At 47.4% G+C, this 16,523-nt stretch overlaps 1 protein-coding gene across 2 annotated transcripts in view; it reads left to right on the plus strand.

Annotated features, from left to right (window-relative positions):
* TMEM108 (transmembrane protein 108) overlaps positions 1 to 16,523 on the plus strand; it is a 411,871-nt gene that overhangs the window by 382,581 nt on the left and 12,767 nt on the right. For both annotated transcript variants that reach the window (XM_043875509.1, XM_043875510.1), the window contains exon 4: positions 12,860 to 14,293. In XM_043875509.1, coding sequence (XP_043731444.1) covers positions 12,860 to 14,293 — 1,434 coding nt within the window. The remainder of the gene's footprint in view (positions 1 to 12,859; positions 14,294 to 16,523) is intronic.

The following is a 16,523-nucleotide window of genomic DNA, read 5'->3' on the forward strand; positions in this document are numbered from 1 at the left end:
TTAATGATCCTGTTATTTTATTAGAAACTGAGCTGACCTTTTCATTCCTCTAGTTTTGACTCCTGTTGTTTGGAGAAAGTCTTTGAGAAAACATCTTTGATGTGTAGATTTGTTCCCCTGTCACAGATGGTTCTCTTCCCTTCCAGAATGACAGCTCTTTGAAGCAAATGGTCATATATGTCTTCAATATGTAGGCACCATATATACTTACGTATACTCTTTGAACTCATCTCTTCAATGTGTGGTCACGTTATGCTAGCCTCCACCTCATTCCATCCGTGCCCTGGTCCACAAAGTACCTAGATGCCAGGAACTTCATGCCCCTGTTAGTACGCATTTGTTCCTTCCTTTCTTTGATGTTAAGTTAAAGTGTTAGTCACTCAGTCGTGTCTGACTCTGCAATCGCATGGACTGTAGCCTGCCAGACTTCTCTGTCCATGAAATTCTCCAGGCAAGAATACTGGAGTGGGTAGTCATTCCCTTCTCCGGGGGCAGGTGGGAATTGTAACTGTAGATTAGAAAAATCATGATGCTGAAGAAGGAGCCCAGAAGTGAGCTATTTCCCTTTGCTTGTATCTGGGCAGGAAACAAAAGTAAGGGACCCAAGACACTTTCAGCCTGTTGAGCCCCAGCACTTAAAACCTCTGATGTTTAAATCCAGGGGTTTTAAAATGAAAGAACTTTAATTTCACTTCTACGAAGACAGTATACAAGTTACTATTACTGCCTAACAAACTGCCTCAAAACTTCAACATTAATCATTCATTTTGCTCATAAATCTAGTTTGGGGCATCACTTGTCTCTGCTCCATCTGGACTCAGCTGGGGTAGCCCACATAGGGTTGAGGATGGCCCACTCCCCTGGCTGGCAGTCGGTGCTGACTTCATCTAGAAGTTCAAGCTGGAACTGAAGGCCAGGGACTCAGCCCCTTTCCAGATGGGCCCCTTCGTGGACTGCTCAGGCTTGCTTACGTCATGGTGGCTGACTTCTGAGAGAATACCCAAGAGTAAGGACTTGGAGGAAGCAGTACCATCTTTTATGACCTGGCCTCAGAAATCATGTCACATCACTTCAGCCATAGTCACAAACCCACCCAGATTCCAGGGAATGGAACACAGACTTCACCTTTCAGTAGGAGTGCTGAAGTTACATTTAGGAAGAGTAAGGTGGTTGGGCTGTGTTACAGTGGTTATTTTTGGAAAATAAAAGCTGGTTAGCGATTGATTTAGAAGAGTTTTCTTTTTTCCCAGTTTTATTTCAATATAATTGACATATAACATTGTATTACCTCATAATAATTTGATATGTGAATATATTGTGAAGTGATTACTGCAATAAGTTTAGTTAACATCAGTCACCCCACATAGTTACAAGTTTTTTATATGAAGAGAACTTTTAAGATTTAGTCTCTTGAAAGAGAAAGTGAGTGAAAACACATAATTTTTTTTACATGATGAGTATATTTATGAAATGCACACATGTAACATTTATGAAAATGTACACATGTAAAGTGACTTATAATCCACATCAACAGAAAATTGGATTAAAGATTTACTGAACATGGCCCCGCCCATCAGAACAAGACCCAGTTTCCCCATCAGTCAGACTCCCATCAGGAAGCTTCCATAAGCCTCTTATCCTTATCCATCAGAGGACAGAAAGAATGCAAACTACAACCACAGAACACTAACCGAACTGATCACATGGACCACAGCCTTTTCTAGCTCAATGAAACTATGAGCCATGCAATATAGGGCCACCCAAAATGGACAGGTGATGGCAGAGGGTTCTGACAAAATGTAGTTCACTGGAGAAGGGAATGGCAATCCACTTCAGTATTCTTGCAATGAGAACCCTATGAACAGTATGAAAAGCAAAAAGGTATGACACTGAAAGATGAACTCTCTAGGTCGGTAGGTGCCCAATATGCTACTGGAGAAGAGTGGAGAAATAACTCCAGAAAGAATGAAGAGACAGAGCCAAAGCAAAAACAGCACTCCAGTGTGGATGTGACAGGTGGTGGAAATAAAGTCCAATACTGTAAAGAACAATATTGCATAGGAACCTGGAATGTTAGCTCCATGAATCAAGGCAAATTAGAAGTGGTCAAACAGGAGATGGCAAGAGTGAACATTGACATTTTAGGAATCAGTGAACTAAAATGGACTGGAATAGGTGAATTTAACTCAAATGACCATTATATCTACTACTTGGGCAAGAATCCCTTAGAAGAAGTGGACTAGCCATCAGTCAACAAAAGAGTCCAAAATGTCGTACTTGGATGAAATCTCAAAAACAACAGAATGATCTCTGTTCGTTTCCAAGGCAAACCATTCAATATTACAGTAATCCAAGTCTATGCCCCGGCCAGTAATGCTGAAGAAGCTGAAGTTGAATGGTTTGAAAGACCTACATGACCTTCTAGAACTAACACCCAAAAAAGATGTCCTCATCCTTATAGGAGACTGGGATGCAAAAGTAGGAAGTCAAGAGCTGACTGGAGTAACAGGCAAATTTGGCCTTGGAGTACAAAATGAAGCAAGTCAAAGGTGAACAAAGTTTTGCCAAGAGAACGCATTGGTCATAGCAAACATCCTCTTCCAGCAACACAAGAGAAGACTCTACACATGGACATCACCAGATGGTCAACACTGAAATCAGATTGATTATATTCTTTGCAGCCAAAGATGAAGAAGCTTTATACAGACAGCAAAAACAAGACCAGGAGCTGACTGTGGCTTAGATCATGAACTCCTTATTGCAAAATTCAGACTTAAATTGAAAAAGTAGGGAAAACCACTAGATCATTCAGGTATCAGTTCAGTCACTCGGTTGTGTCCGACTCTTTGTGACCCCATGAACCGCAGCACACCAGGCCTCCCTGTCCATCACCAACTCCTGGAGTTTACCCAAACCCATGTCCATAGAGTTGGTAATGCCATCCAACCATCTCATCCTCTGTCGTCCCCTTTTCCTCCTGCCTTCAATCTTTCCCAGCATCAGGGTCTTTTCCAGTAAGTCAGCTCTTCACATCAGGTGGCCAAAGAATTGGAGTTTCAGCTTCAACATCAGTCCTTCCAATGAATATCCAGGACTAATCTCCTTTAGGATGGACTGGTTGGATCTCCTTGCAGTCCATGGGACTCTCAAGAGTCTTCTCCAACACCACAGTTCAAAAGCATCAATAAATCAAATCCCTTATGATTATACAGTGGCAGTGACAGACAGATTCAAGGGATCAAGACCGTCCCCAAGAAAAGGCAAAATGGTTGTCTCAGGAGGCCTTACAAATAGCTGAGAAAAGAAGAGATGATAAAGGCAAAGGAGAAAAGGAAAGATATGCCCATTTGAATGCAGAGTTCCAAAGAATAGCAAGAAGAAATAAGAAAGCCTTCCTCAGTGATCAATGCAGAGAAATAGAGGAAAACAATAGAATGGGAAAGACTAGAGATCTCTTCAAGAAAATTACAGATACCAAGGGAACACTTCTTGCAAAGATGACCACAATAAAGGACAGAAGTGGTATGGACCTAACAGAAGCAGAAGACAATAAGAAGAGGTGGCAAGAATACACAGAAGAACTATACAAAAAAGATCTTCTTGACCCAGATAACCACGATGGTATGATCACTAACCTAGAGCCAGACATTCTAGAATGTGAAGTCAAGTGGGCCTTAGGACACATCACTAAGAACAAAGCTAAAGGAGGCGATAGAATTCCAGTTGAGCTATTTCAAATCCTAAAAGATGATACTGTGAAAGTGCACTCAATATGCCAGCACATCTGGAAAACTCAGCAGTGGCAACAGGACTGGAAAAGATCAGTTTTCATTCCAATTCCAAAGAAAGGCAATGCCAAAGAATGTACAAACTACCACACAATTGCACTCATCTCACACACTAGCAAAGAAATGCTGAAAATTCTCCAAGCCAGGCTTCAACAGTACGTGAACCAAGAAATTCCAGATATTCAAGCTGGATTTAGAAAAAGCAAGGGTACCAGACATCAAATGGCGAACATCCATTGGATCATCAAAAAAGCAAGAAAGTTCCATAAAAACATCTTCTTTTGCTTTATTGACTACACCAAAGCTTTTGACTGTGTGGATCACAACAAACTGGAAAATTCTTAAAGAGATGGGAATACCAGACCACCTGACCTGCCTCCTGAGAAATCTGTAGGCAAGTCAAGAAACAGCAGTTAGAACTGGACATGGAACAACAGACTCATTCCAAATCGGGAAAGGAATACATCAAAGCTGTATACTGTCACCCTGCTTATTTAACTTATATGCAGAGTACATCATGTGAAATGCCAAGCTGGATGAAGCACAAGCTGGAATAAAGATTGCTGGGAGAAATATCAATAACCTCAGATATGCCATTGACACCACCCTTATGGCAGAAAGCGAAGAACTAAAGAGTCTCTTGATGAAAGTGAAAGAGGAGAGTGAAAACGTTGGCTTAAAACTCAACATTCGGAAAACTAAGATCATGGCATCCAGTTCCATCACTTCATGGCAAATAGATGGGGAAACAGTGGAAAGAGTGGCTGACTTTATTTTTGGGGGCTCCAAAATCACTGCAGATGGTTACTGCAGCCATGAAATTAAAAGATGCTTGCTCCTTGGAAGAGAAGCTATGACCAACCTAGACAGCATATTAAAAAGCAGAGACATTACTTTATTAACAAAGGTCCATCTAGTCAAAGCTATGGTTTTTCCCGTAGTCATGTATGGATGTGAGAGTTGGACTATAAAGAAAGCTGAGCGCCGAAGAATTGATGCTTTTGAACTGTGGTGTTGGAGAAGACTCTTGGGAGTGTCTTGGACTGCATGGAGATCCAACCAGCCATTCCTAAAAGAAATCAGTCCTGAATATTCATTGGAAGGACTGATGCTGAAGCTGAAACTCCAATACTTTGGGCACCTAATGCAAAGAATTGACTCATTGGGAAAGACCCTGATGCTGGGAAAGACTGAAGGCAGGAGGAGAAGGGGACAACAGAGAATGAGATGGTTGGATGGCATCACCGAGGTGATGGACATGAGTTTGAGAAAGCTCCGGAAGTTGGTGATGAACAGGAAGGCTGGCATGCTGCAGTCCATGGGGTCACAAATAGTCGGACACAGCTGAGCTACTGAACTGTACTGAACATCTAAGATTTACTTTCTTAGCAACTTTCAAATGCACAATAGGTACTGTAGCCCACCAGCCTCCTCTGTCTGTGAGATTTTCCAGGAAAGAATACTGGAGTGAGTAGCCATTCCCTTCTCCAGGGATTATGAACTATAGACACTATGCTATACGTTACACCCAAAATTTATTTATTATAACTGGAATTTTGACTACCTTACCCCATTTCCCCTGTGCTCTGTTCCCCACCTATGGTAACCACCAGTGTGTTCTGTATTTCTGAGTTTGATTTTTATTTTATTATAATTTTATTTAGTTATTTATTTTTGGCTGTGCTGGGTCTGCATTGATGAACAGGCTTTTTTTTTTATCCATTTATTTTTATTAGTTGGAGGCTAATTACTTTACAACATTGTAGTGGGTTTTGTCATACATTGACATCAATCAGCCATGGATTTACATGTATTCCCCATCCCGATCCCCCCTCCCACCTCCCTCTCTACCCAATCCATCTGAGTCTTCCCAATGAACAGGCTTTTCCCTAGTTTGCAGTGAGCAGGGGCTACTCTCTAGTTGCGATGTGTGGGCTCAGTAATTATGGCTCCCAGGTTCTAGAGCATAGACTCAATAGTTGTAGCACAAAGGCGTAGCTGCATGTGGGATTTTCCTGGACCAGGGATCAAACCTGTGTCTCCTGCATTGGCAGGCAGATTCTTTACCACTGAGCCACCAGGAAAGCCCTGATTTTTATTTTAGATTCCACACATAAGTGAGATCATATGGTACTGATCTTTCTCTGTCTGACTTATTTCGGTTAGCATAATGCCCTCAAGGTCCATCCATGTTATTGCAAATAGCAGCATTTACTTCTTTTTGTGGCTGAGTAATCTTGTGTGTGTGTGTGTGTGTGTGTGTATAATACCACATTTCCTTTATCCATTCATGCATCAGTAGACACTTCGGTTGTTTCCATGTCTTGGTTATTGTACATAATCCTGCAGTGAGCTTGGAGGTGCAAATATCTCTTCAAGATAGTGATTTTTGTTTCCTTCAGATGTGTACTCAGAAGTGGAATTGCTAGATAATATATTAGTTCTATTTTAATATTTTGAGAAAACTCCATCCTATTTTCCATGTTGGCTATACCAGTTTACATCCCCACCAACAGTGCACAAAGATTGCCTTTTTTCCACATCCTCACAACACTTGTTATCTCTTATCCTTTTGATTATAGTCATTCTAATGGGTGTGAAGAGATATTTCATTTGTTTGTTTATTGTGATTTTGATTTGCATTTCTCTGATAATTAGTGATACTGAGTGCCTTTTCACGTACCTGTTGGCCATCTGAATGTTTTCCTTTGGAAAAATGTCTATTCAGACCCTCCAAGCATTTTTTTTATCAGATTATTTGGAGTTTTTTGCTAATTGAGTTGTATGAGTTCTTATATTTTGGATATTTAGGAGAGTTTCTTATTCTTCAGCAAAGATTTGTTGTGGCTAAGGTACTGGACTAGATATGGGGAAATATCATGGATGCAGACACAGTCTCTGCCCTCTGGCAGCTTAGAGTTCAGACAGTGTGCATTTAAAACAGGACACTGGGCGTTTCCATTTAGAGAGATGAGGCCTGGATCAGGGGTAGGAATGGTGGTTACAGGCACACAGGAGGGGCTTCTAACAATGGCTTCAAGACCCAAGAGGAGTTCTAGTTGGAAAATGCTTGTCCCCAAATGAACCGAGTGATTAAGGCAGAGAAGCAAAAGCTGAAGATAAAAGGTGGTGTGGTTGCCAAGTGTTTCTGCTTGGGGGTAAATTTTTGTTTTTTAGGTATGGTCATCATAGCTCCTGCCTGTCTTCATAAAGCATAGGACATTTTCCCGGATTAAAACTTTCTCAGTACCTAGGGTCTCAAGCAGCCAGGATCAGAGAAACTGTGTTTAAATCCTGACACTGCTACATGATGGCCATTTTGACTTCAGCTGAATGACTTAACTGTTTATTACCATGGAGATGATTGGAATTCTCACATTTGTCATTCTTCCTTATTTCCTACTACCTGGAGAGGAGCTTGTGTGTGTGTGTACTCACATGTGAGTACACATGTTTTTTATAGAAAGCTGTGATCTGTCAGCTTCAGAGTTGCAGCATGAAGTGAATTCATGCTAGCTGGAGACCATAGGAGTGTCTGGGTCACCCAGGCCCACCTCCTGTTGTTTTCTTGCTTACATGTGTTCTAGAGATTGTACTCTGAGCAATAATTCTCAGTGGAGTCATGGATCTGATCAGTGCAACTGTTGAATCAGTGGTCCCCAGACATTTCTGGAACTCACCAGGTGATGGCCTCAGGTGTCTCTCAGAACTAAGCAGAACCCTCTGTGCTTTAAGTTCTGTGACCTGAAGCATGTCACCAGCAGGACTTGATAGGAGGGAACATTTGGAAAGTGGCTGCCTGAGAAGGGAGTAGCAGCAAAGATACATACCCTAAACTCCTTTTTGTCTTTATGAAAAAGAAAGATCTGCCTTTCATAAAGAAGCCCAAGGTCACAGGCATGAGTACCTCTTAAGAGCAGTCACCCAGCTCACCCTAAAGTCAGTGATGCACAGTTATTTCTGAGCATGGACAGAAACCATGCTCTTAGGAATGACAAGCTTTTTAATCTTTAAAACAAAAGGATTTTGTTTTTAAAAGAAGTCCAGAGGAGGGAGCACTAGAATACCAGGCCCACAGTGATGTGAAGAGAGCCCTGTGGGCTGGTGCATCATAGTATGTGGCCCAGAGTGAAGATTCCACTTCATTGAGCCTCAGCCTTCTCATCTGTCAGTGAAGGAGTTAGATACCAGGGAGCCCTAGCGCCCCTTCCAATTAAAAGACAATAGTCTTGAAATGAGAAGAGCCTGTTTCCTGGCAAGATGGTATGTTACTGCCCATGTAGAAAACAGACTTCATGATGGTCAAACTTGGTGTGCATGGATTCTCTTTTTTTGTTGTTGTTGAAACATCAGATGCAGAAGCTAAATTGCAAAATAAAGTTAACTAACTTGTTAAAAACCTAAATGTTAATGCAGAGCCCTGAAATGGAGCTAGAAGAAAACAAGCAAGAGGAAAGAAAGGTCAAAGAATCAGTAATAGAAAATCAACTCCCAAAAGATTTTGAACCATTGCTTTTGAATATGCAGAGTGGAATGGTGAGTGAACATGGTTGAGTGTGTGGACTCTGGGGCCAGGCTGCCAGGTTCAAATCACAGCTCACTGTCTCAGGCTGTGTGGAAGGAGGCAGCTTCCTGTGCCTCTCTGTGCTGCTTTTCATCAGCTGCAAAGGGGAGCTAATGATAGTACCTGCCTCATCAGGTTATTATGAAGATTAAATGTGTCAGGAACAGGCTCAGCCCTTCAAATGGCACGTGGCATGCAGGAAGCATTCAGCACAGATTAGTCATTTCTCTCTTCACCAATTCCCTCCTTGCATTTACCAGATGCAAATATCATGCCCAATATGGGCTGTTGGCAGCCAACCAAATAAACGGAAGGAGGAAGGCCTTTCCTTCCCTTGGGTCCTGGGATCACTGGGCACTGGAATTGCAGGGAGGAGGAGGCCTTCCTGCCACATCTGAGCACCCATCAATCTTTGGTTCCCACCCCCTACACTTGTCCTTATTCTGGCATCCTTTAAAAATCGGTTCTACATTTAAAACACATCAAGTAGGATTTTAGTTATAGTCTCGCCTACATATTTGGAATTAGAGCCTGCAAAGTCTATTATGCAAATCTATGCAAATTACATTCAAAGAGGCAGTAGCCCCAGATTGTGGGGAGGGGAGTAAGCAGGCCAGCACAAAGGGCCTGGAGTGGAAATTTGCATCTGTTAGGGGAGCCCTGGGTTGAAGGCCTTGAGCAGTAATTGTGATAGTGTAAGCCTTTGCATTCACTGCTTAACCTTTTGGGCCAAAGAGGAGAGGCGATTTCCATAGTGAGGATGACAGTGGATGTTGAAGGAGGCATTTGGGCATTGTGGTGGTGTAGCAGTTTTTTTTTTTTTTTTTTTAGTTGGAGGCTAGTTACTTTACAATATTGTAGTGGTTTTTATCATACATTGACATGAATCAGCCATGGATTTACATGTATTCCCCATCCCGATCCCCCCTCCCACCTCCCTCTCCACCCGATTCCTCTGGGTCTTCCCAGTGCACCAGCAGTTTTATGATACAAATGAAAAGTTACTTTGAAATGATGGCTGTAATCCACGCAATGTCGCAGCCAGCTGTGTTCTTGGACAAGTCACTTCACTCCTTCCGTTGCCCCTTCTGTGAAATGAGGGGACTGGACAAAGTTGCTTCCAGAGCCCTTCTCACTGTGACAGCGAAATGTCATCCTCTAGGTGAAATCCCTGTGCACCCATGATGGCAGTATCCATTCATTTTATCAAAGCTTTCCAGTCTGAAGAAAAAAGGGCCCTAACAGTCCTCCTAGAGAGAAAATACCTTCAGGGGATGCTGGCAACTAGAAAGAGCTGCAGCAAGGATGCACATGTTTACTTCCACTGAAAGTCTTGCAGGAAGAAGAACTCCAGTCAGTTATATACTTCCCACCTTGGAGGATTTTAGCCTCAGGGATGTTCTTGGTGGGAAAGTCAAGGGAATTTCTTTCCCTGAGTATTTTGAAGACCAGGGTGCATTAAGCCCTCTGCCTCTAGAGGCTGCAAAATTTCACCCTGGAGGCTGAGCTACCCATCTCCTACCTCTGGCCTGTCCCTGGGGTCCCTGGGGGCCTCTCTGAAAACTCTGGGCTGCCCGTGATGCTGCTGCTGGAAGGCAACAGTGTCCTTGTCCTTGGTCATGGGCCTCAGGTTGTATGGAGCACATCTGTGCTCCACCCTAGAGATCCTCTGGGCCCTTAATTTTAACCCCAGCTGTTGTGCCAGCCACCAGCCGGGTACAGGTGTGAGCAGCCAGCCCCTGTCCAGAGCCTCTCTGACTCAATCAGGTGGGCCTCATGGAGGAGCAAGGAGGTGGGTGAGCAGCACTGGTGGTGGGAAGGGGAGCTGCCGGTAAGAGGTGCTCAGCTCCTCAGAGACGCCCAGCAGATTTGAGTTGCACCCTGATCAGTTCATAACCTACCCTAGGATTGACTTTCCCTGTTTCACTCATCTCAGGCCCCCATGGCTGTCCCCTAGGGCCACTTTCCAAAATAAACTCCCTGCACACAAGTCCCAGTCTCCACTTCTCATTTTTCAGGAATCTCTAAGGTAAGACATGGGTATCAGTCTGTTGGGTCTGCCACACAAGGTACCACATGCTGGGGGGTTAAACCACAGAAAGTTATCACCTCACAGTTTTGGAGGCTGGAACCCCAAGATCTAGGTGCCAGCGGGGTTGGAGTACTCTGACTCCTTCCTTCTTGGCTTGCAGGCAGCTGGCCTCTCACTGTCTGTCTGTGTGCGGGCATTCTTTGCATCTGTGTCCCGGGCTCCTTTTCTTATAAGGACACCATTCAAATTGGGTTAGGACCTACCCCATCAGTTTCATTTTGCCTTAATCAGCTCTTCAAAGGCCCTAACACACAGTTCCATCCTGAGGTGCTAGGGCTAGGGTGTCAACATATGGCTTTGAGGGGAATGTGTTCAACACATATTGAACCAGGGTGCTGGTGACTCAACAGAGGCTTATTAGGGAATGTCCCTTAAAACCTCAGCAGTCACGACCACCAGCTCTAGAATAGATTGTCCCTGTGGGGCTACACTGCCAGAGAGGGGCTACAGTAACCCTGAGCACATAGTTCCTTCTGTAGCTGCAACTTCCTGTCCTCTTCTCCTGCCTCGTATGTGCTGGGTGACCAGGAACTCTATGCATTTTGGATATGCCTGGGTGTCACATACTTCTCTACTGAGGGGCTTTGAACACATTACTTAATCTCCCTCAGCCTCAATTTCCTGCCCCATCAGGTGGTTAAATCAAGGGTTAAATCAAGCATGAAAGACAGGGCCAGAGTGATGCTCAGTAGCCAGATTTTAGAATTGACCCAGATAAGGAGAAAACACTGTTGGTGTATGGGCTAAACTATGAATTAAAGTGTTGAGAAACTCTGTTGTTTAGGGAGAATTGTTGGTCCTGGAGATGTGAGTGCTATAGTCTCTACTCCATCTGCCGTCCCTCAGCCTCCCCCACCCACTAAGTCAGACACGCAGGATGTGGGAGCACTGACCCACTCCATCCCCTCCCCTAAGTGGAGGAGGCCTCAGTGGTGACCCTGAACCTTGCTTTAAAGCCATGTCAGGAGGTCTCCTCCCCGTCTCTGTTTCCAGAAACTCGCCAGAGCCCCTGTCTTCCCCTGTCTGCTCTGCTGACCACTCCAGGTTCCCCAGAATCACCAGCAGGGCCCCTGCTTTGACCGTTCATCCTGCTGGAATCTGTGGGGGAGGGAGGCCCCGAGAGGGTGACCGGTCAGAGGCCCATCTCTACCTGGGCTAGTCTGGGCGGCTGGCAGTGCTGGAGGGAGGGCAAGAGAGTGACTGAGCAGGGGGCTCCTGTGAATGGGGGAGGTCTCAGGTCACAATCGGACTTTAGAGGTCTGTCAAGCCCCCCTTGGTGGTAGGAAGCAGCTCTTCCTAGCCTGTGGGTTGTACAGAGTGGCCAGTCTTCACGTTTATAATCTGAATAGATCCTACATATCACATTGATCTGAGGTATGATTTTTAAAGATGGGCACATGCTGTTGTGATTAATAAAATCCACACATCTTTAGAAGAGTTTTTAAATGTATAGGCTTTTGTCCTTGTGCATTTTTCTCAGTGAACAAAAGCACACATACTAACCATCATGCAAAGTCCATAGTTTTCTGTCAATGCTCAGAAAGGCTCCTCCTACTCCGGAAGGCCAGGCACCACCAGTGGTTTTCCAGAGTTCAGCCTCATGAGCACATAGGACAAGCAGTTAACATAACAACCATACAACCAGCTGGTGTTTATGGACCGCACCTTCTCCTGCAGGCTGTGTGCTAAGTGTTTTATAGGCACCGGATCTGGTCACCCTCTGAATCCCGTCCCCTTCTGCCTGTTGGTCACCAATGACACCGAGATGTCTCTGCCTTGTTTTAGGATTGTTTGTGGATTTATATGACCTCACCCAGGCCCTGTTCATTTTTGTGTCTCCAGCGTCAAGGAGGGGGTAGAGCCCTTTGGTGGGTGGGCCTGAACAAGCAGAGATCTGTCGTTTGTACCTGTGTCTAGTTCATAAATGGAGGAGTCTGAAAGGGCGTGGGTGCTGGTCAGCTCTGCCCACCCAAGCCCTGCTCAATGACTCAGGGCAGCTCACACAGAGTTGCTGGCTTCCTTGTGGTCACACTTTGGACCGCTCCCTGGTTCAGAAGGCCAGCAGCCACTCAGGGGCCACAAGGCTTCCTCCACGCCCCTCCTCCAGCCTGTCTGAGCATCTGCCCTTGGGCAGAGGGTGGAGGCATTTCAGAGGCACTTGGGAATGGACGGGCCTAGCTGGTTTAGCTGTCTCTGGTTCCCCTGTGGTTGGCTTCTCTCTGGGAGGGGTGCTGGATGGAACCAACCTGATAGATAACCCCGGTCCCCATGGTCCTGTGTGCGGTGAGCGGGGACCTCAGGGATCCTCCCAGTGTTTCCCTTGAATTCCCGGGTGTTTCAGGTTCATGGGTAAGGAAGGCACAGGGCTGAGCTGCTCCCGGGCATTTCACCTCTGCTCTCTGTCTCCCTCTCAAGGCTTCCTCCTGACCGTGGCGCTGACTGAAGCACTGGTATTTGCTGCCCAGGAACCATCTCCCAGGGAATCTCTTCAAGTCTCCCCCTCAGGCACCACCCCAGGCACCATGGTGACAGCATCCCTCAGTTCTACCAGACACTCCTCCGTGGTGGCCACCCCTGCCTCTGTGGTGACACCAGCCCCTCATCCTGATGGACCCTCCTCACAGGCCACAGCTCCCATGGCAACGACAGCACCCCATCTAGATGGACACCCTCCTACAAACACCATCTCCACCATCGTGGCGACAGCATCCACCCCCCATTCTGAAGGCCCCCTGTCCACAGGGCCACTTCCTGCTGCCACGGCAACCACATCCCCCCATCCAGAGGGCCGCTCCCCGGGCGAGACTGTGCCCACCATCCTGCTGACAAAGCCAGGGGAAGCCACCAGCCATCCCCCCACAGCCCCTTCCAGGGCTACCACCCGCAGGCCCCCCAGGCCCCCAGGCTCTTCCCGAAAGGGAGCCGGCAGTCCACCACGCCCTGGCCCCGCGGCACCCAGTGGTCATGCTGGGAGGAAGGAAAGCCAGCGGGGAAGAAACCAGAGCTCCACACATCTGGGGCAGAAGCGTCCCCTGGGGAAAATCTTTCAGATTTACAAAGGCAACTTCACAGGGTCTGTGGAGCCTGACCCCTCCACCTCCACCCCGAGGAACCCACTCTGGGGTTACCCCTCCTCGCCACAGCCCCAGACAGTGGCCGCAACCTTGGCGCCCAGCAGGACCTCGTGGGTACCATCCACCACCCCCCTAGTGCCTGTGGAGGACAAGCCCAGCCTTAGCAGGGCAGACCAGGGGGGTGGTTCCACCTTCACCAGCCAAGGAGGGGAGCCAGATGCCACAGCAGCCTCAGGCACCCCTGCCAGCCAACAGCGTGCCCCAGTGCCTTCCCAGCGCCCCCACGGTGACCTGCAGGACGGCGCCAGCCACAGTGACTCCTGGCTTACTGTCACTCCCGGCACCAGCAGACCGCCAGCTACCAACTCTGGGGTCTTCGCAGCCACCACGGGGCCCATCCAGGCTGCCTTTGACGCCAGTGTCTCAGTCCCTTCCGAGGGGCTTCCTCAGGGAACATCCTCAGCCCCGCAGGCCCCAGCCCACCCAACAGGGGCTTCAGAAAGCATTGTTTCCCAAGCCGAGGAGAAAGCTGTGGCCACCCCCACACCCACCATGATGGGCAGGGTACCCAGTCCCCTCTCCACAGTGGTGTCCACAGCCACAGGAAACTTCCTCAACCGTCTGGTCCCCGCCGGGACCTGGAAGCCTGGAACAGCAGGGAATATTTCCCACGTGGCCGAAGGGAACAAACCCCAGCACAGAGCCACCATCTGCCTGAGCAAGATGGACATCGCCTGGGTGATCCTCGCCATCAGCGTACCCATCTCCTCCTGCTGTAAGTGCCTTACACGTTCCCTTCTCCCCTCACCCGCCACCACGGCAGCGTGCCCATCCCCACAATTCCTTTGCCCCACACTTGGGCAGTCCCCATCAAGTGGGCTGCAGAGTTCCCAGAACCCCAGGAGAGAAGGCAGCAGAACAAGAATCCCAGGTTATCCCACTCCTGGTCCCTAGCTCATCAGGCCATGGCTCAGATGCCCACTGATCATAAAGGCACAACTCCTCAGAGCTGGGAGTCAAGTCCAACTCTGCATTTTGCAGAAAGAAACACCAGGCTGGGGAGGGGACATGGTTTCCCCAGGACCCCAGAGCTCATGAGAGGCAGAGTTAGAACGTGAGCTCAGAGCACCCGTCTTCCAGCCCAGGGCTCATGTCATGACACTCCCCTGCCTGCGCTCTTCTTTAGCCACGTGACACCAATACCCCGCAAGGGGAGAGCTGGTGCTTCCAAACCGACAGCCTCCAAGTAGCAGAGCCCTTGGAGCCTTCCTCCCCACCTCTCTTCCATCGCCCTTACTGCTGCTCTTTTCTTCTCCTCCTGTCTTCCCCCAAGAAAGAAGAAAAGATGAAGTTTTGATTTTGCAGGAAGTTCTATTAGCCCTGACAAAAACAGTTCTTATAACTGAGGTTTACAAGTTACATGTGAATTTAGCTATTTTGTGGCTCCTTCCCATTTTGTGGCTCCTTCCCATTTTGTTTGTCCATGAGTGGTGTGAAGTGGTGCTTTGTGGATCTTGTCATTGCCTTTGCCCCCACTGGATACATGGGGAAGGGCTCCCCTAGACCACAACAATAGCGGGCCGCCAGCGCCCCCTTGCTGCCACCACCACCCCCACCATCACTCCTGTATTGAAAACTCCAGGGGCTTCTTCCTTCCTTTTGCAGTGCCGCGAAAGTGTTAAGTTGCTGTCATGTCTGACTCTTTGCAACCCCCTGGGCTGTAGCTCACCAGGCTCCTCTGTCCAAGGAATTCTCCAGGCAAGAGTACTGGAGTGGGTAGCCATTTCCTTTCTCCAGGGATCTTCCCAACCCAGGACTGAACCCAGGTCTCCTGCATTGCAGGCAGATTCTTTACTGTCTGAGCCACTGGGGAAGCCCTCTTCCTCCCTGACGTCTCCACAAAGAAACTGGTGCAATCACTCGGGACCCAGGGCTGCCTTCATGTCTCCCCCATGCACCTGATCTCAATTCTTAGAGTTCTTCTGATGGCCTCACAGGAATCCTTACTGTGCCTGCCCTCCCTCTAGCCCCACCACACACACAGACATCATCCAGGTGCCCCCTCAGTCCTTTCAGGGGTGAGAAACCCCTGTGCTCCCCACTTATCAGCCCCTTTCTCCTGTGACTGTTTCCAGCTCTCCTGGGGGCCTTGTAATTTCGCTGTTGTAAGTTACACTCTGGTTCTAACCTCTGTCCTCTGAAACCACACAAAACAAGTCCATCCACTAACCCTGAGGTACATGAAACCGCTCTCAAGGGCAGGCCTTTCTTTTCCAAGCTGTCGTCCCTGTCCCTTTGAGTCTCTTCACAGGGCCACCTGGCCCTGGTCCTGCCCCTAGCTACCCCCGCAGTGGCCTCAGTTCATGCCTGCTCCCAGAGGAAGCACGGCATTGCCCGTGCCCGGCTGAGGCAGAGGAGCGCGCGTGGCAGTTCCTCTGTTCAGACACTTCAGTCACATTCAGGCAACCTGCTCTGGCATCAGGTCCTCAGGTCACACCATGGGCTCAGCCTGATCTCAAGGGGAACGAAGCCCCAGAAACTTTCCCAGAAGAGGCTATGCAGCCAGGTCTCCCAGCCTGTCTTCATGTTATGGGTCAATCGAACATCAGCACAGGAGCTGTGTGCCTTTAACATCAACCTGATGTCTGCTTGGCATTGTATTCTGACAAAATCCTTTTTAATCTGGAGTCTGGATTCCTTCCAGGAGCTGCCTCTCCCAGCTCCCTGTCTCCTTCTAGTTGATAAGCAAAGCAAACTTTCCATGTTGGGGAGAATCCAGTCTGCTCAAGGACCCAGTACGGGAAAAGTGAAAATGTATACAGGTTGCATATTTTATTCTTTCCTTAAACAGAGTTATTGTCAGTCATGGGTACACACAGGTATTCTTAAAACTGTGATTGCCCACTTCTAAAACAGAAGAATGATAATGAGAAAATGTAGCACTATTAGCCAATAAATTATTAATAATGGTCATATTTGAGAAGTAATCTCATTAGAGACAGCTT

This window comes from Cervus elaphus, chromosome 19 (genome assembly GCF_910594005.1).
Source record: "Cervus elaphus chromosome 19, mCerEla1.1, whole genome shotgun sequence".
NCBI classification, from domain to species: Eukaryota; Metazoa; Chordata; class Mammalia; order Artiodactyla; family Cervidae; genus Cervus; species Cervus elaphus.